Source organism: Colobus angolensis, unplaced genomic scaffold, assembly GCF_000951035.1.
Source record: "Colobus angolensis palliatus isolate OR3802 unplaced genomic scaffold, Cang.pa_1.0 Scaffold293, whole genome shotgun sequence".
NCBI classification, from domain to species: domain Eukaryota; kingdom Metazoa; phylum Chordata; class Mammalia; order Primates; family Cercopithecidae; genus Colobus; species Colobus angolensis.
Window position 1 is genome coordinate 2,629,289 of NW_012116188.1, and position 2,618 is coordinate 2,631,906.

Below are 2,618 nucleotides of genomic sequence, written 5' to 3' on the forward strand. Positions count from 1 at the left end.
GCCACCATGCCCAGCTAATTTTGTGTTTTCAGTAGAGACAGGGTTTCTCCATGTTGGTCAGGCTGGTCTCGAACTCCCAACCTCAGGTGATCCACCTGCCTCAGCCTCCCAAAGTGCTGGGATTCAGGCGTGAGCCTCCACGCCTGGCCTCTTTTTTTACTTTTTATCTGTTTGGTTTTTAATTGTCTAGGTGTCCCTGTTACCTGAGAATGACAGATGGAATGAAACTAGAGCCCAGCTGCTTGCACAAATGGATGTTAGTATGGGAGGAAGAGTGGCAGAGGAGCTTATATTTGGAACTGACCATATTACAACAGGTTAGCTTTAAACAATGGCTTTAATTCAAATTGTATGTGGTCTTAAAGATATTTTTTAAAATTGTATGTTTTTATTTTAGGTGCTTCCAGTGATTTTGATAATGCCACTAAAATAGCAAAGCGGATGGTTACCAAATTTGGAATGAGTGAAAAGGTAATAGAATTATTTTAATCCTTTTCATGTATCAAATTATGTGTCAAGTGTTGATTTGAGAGATGGTTCTGATGTATAAATTGGTAATACTCACTTTTGCTCTGTCTCACTCCAAATGGATTTGAGGCTGCTTATTCTGAACATTGTTATTCTCTGAATAAAGAAAATGGAGCCTTCTCTTAGCTGCTCAGAATGAGCTGCCTGGATAGTAACTATTACTTCATGAGTTAACTAAGTGGTAAAGCAAGGTGAATTCCTTAGCTTTTCCATGTGGCATAAAAGAGCCTACTTTCTGAGTTTGGTTACTTTACTGTTTCCATATATTTCATATTTTCATCTTATTGTTCCTTGAAGCACTACTATACGCTGAATTACGGATTTCTATATTTGAAGTAGCTGCTAAGGTTTTTCAAGAAAGTACTGAGAACCAGACTGAAAATTATTTTAGGCTGGGCAGTGTGGCTCACACCTATAATCCCAGCACTTTTGGGAGGCTGAAGAGACTGGATTGCTTGAGCCTAGGAGTGAGTTCTGGACCAGCCTGGGCAACATGGCACAACCCCATCTTTAAAAAAATACAAAAATTAGCCAGGTGTGGTGGTGTGTGCCTGTAGTCCCAGCTACTTGGGAGTCTGAGGTGGGAGGATTCCCTGAACCCAGGAGGTCTAGGCTACAGTGAGTCCTGGTTGTGCCACCACACTCTACCCTGGGTGACAGACCAAGACCCTGTCTCCAAAAAAATAAAAGATTTAAAATGTTCTCTCTTGCTCATACTTGTACTATTTTGATATTAGTGTTTTTTTATTTGTTTGTTTTTGAGACGGAGTCTTGCTCTGTTGCCCAGGCTGGAGTGCAGTGGCGTGATGTCAACTCACTGCAGCCACCGTCTCCCAGGTACAAGCGATTCTCCTGCCTCTGCCTCCCAAGTAGTTGGGATTACAGTCACCTGCCACCACGCCTGGCTAAACGTTACTCTTTATACTTTCAGAAGAATGTGGAAATTTTTTAGCCCTCAAATGCAGTTTTTATTTTTTATTTTTTGGAGACGGAGTCTCGCTCTGTTACCTAGGCTGGAGTACAGTGGTGTAATCTCAGTTTACTGCAACCACCGACCCCTGGGTTCAACCAATTCTCCTGCCTCAGCCTCCTGAGTAGCTGTGATTACAGACACGTGCCACCATGCCCATGCCCAGCTATTTTTTGTGTTTTTAGAAGAAATGGGGTTTCGCCATGTTTCCAAGCTGGTCTCGGACTGCTAACCTCAGGTGATCCACCTGCCTCGGCCTCCCAAAGTCCTAGGATTACAGGTGTGAGCCACCGTGCCCTGCCTCAAATGCAATTTTATATTGTACTTCTTCCTTGTTCCTCCGTATATTTGTTTCCTTATATATAGGCTAGTACTTTCTCTTTTAAACGTATTGGTGTTTGGGAGTTTTCTGTTAAATTGCTTTCTTCCTTTTGGTTTTAGCTTGGAGTTATGACCTACAGTGATACAGGGAAACTAAGTCCAGAAACCCAATCTGCCATTGAACAAGAAATAAGAATCCTTCTAAGGGTAATGATAATATTTTTTCCTGCATATTTATTTTCTTAGGAACAATGTGCTTAAATAGTTAGGTTCTTAAAAAATAACAACTGAAGGCCCTTTGTTCACTAGAAACATCATTTCATAAAACGAAGATAATAGTCACTGTGGTGTCTGGGGAAAAAATTAGAAAATAAAGATAATAGGTGCACCATTTCAGCAGTGATTTAAATGTTATTAAGGCACCTCTCTCTGTTCATGAACTGGGACTTACTTTCTCCTGGACATGGGCTAAGAACAGTTTATATATTGCATGGTTGTAAAAATTCAATTCTCAGGGTGAGGGACAAAATAACTACATATTAGGTACAGTGTATACTATGTAGGTATGGATACACTAAAATCCCAGACTTCACTTCTATACAATTCATCATGGAACCAAAAACCACTTGTACCCGATAAGCTGTTGAAATAAAATATATCTACATATAAAATTACATAGATATATATATATAATTCAGTTATACTTTAGCTGCAAAACTGTAAGAGGTAATAGAATGGGAAGAGTATTGTTTATTGAATCTTTGACATGTATTCAACAAATACATTTTTTTTTTTTTTT

At 39.6% G+C, this 2,618-nt stretch overlaps 1 protein-coding gene across 1 annotated transcript in view; it reads left to right on the forward strand.

The window, feature by feature from the left end:
* The window catches only part of YME1L1 (YME1-like 1 ATPase), a 45,785-nt gene that overhangs the window by 39,648 nt on the left and 3,519 nt on the right, over positions 1-2,618 (forward strand). Inside the window, 3 exon segments of the mRNA XM_011949243.1 lie at positions 191-317; positions 398-471; positions 1,940-2,026. Coding sequence (XP_011804633.1) covers positions 191-317; positions 398-471; positions 1,940-2,026 — 288 coding nt within the window.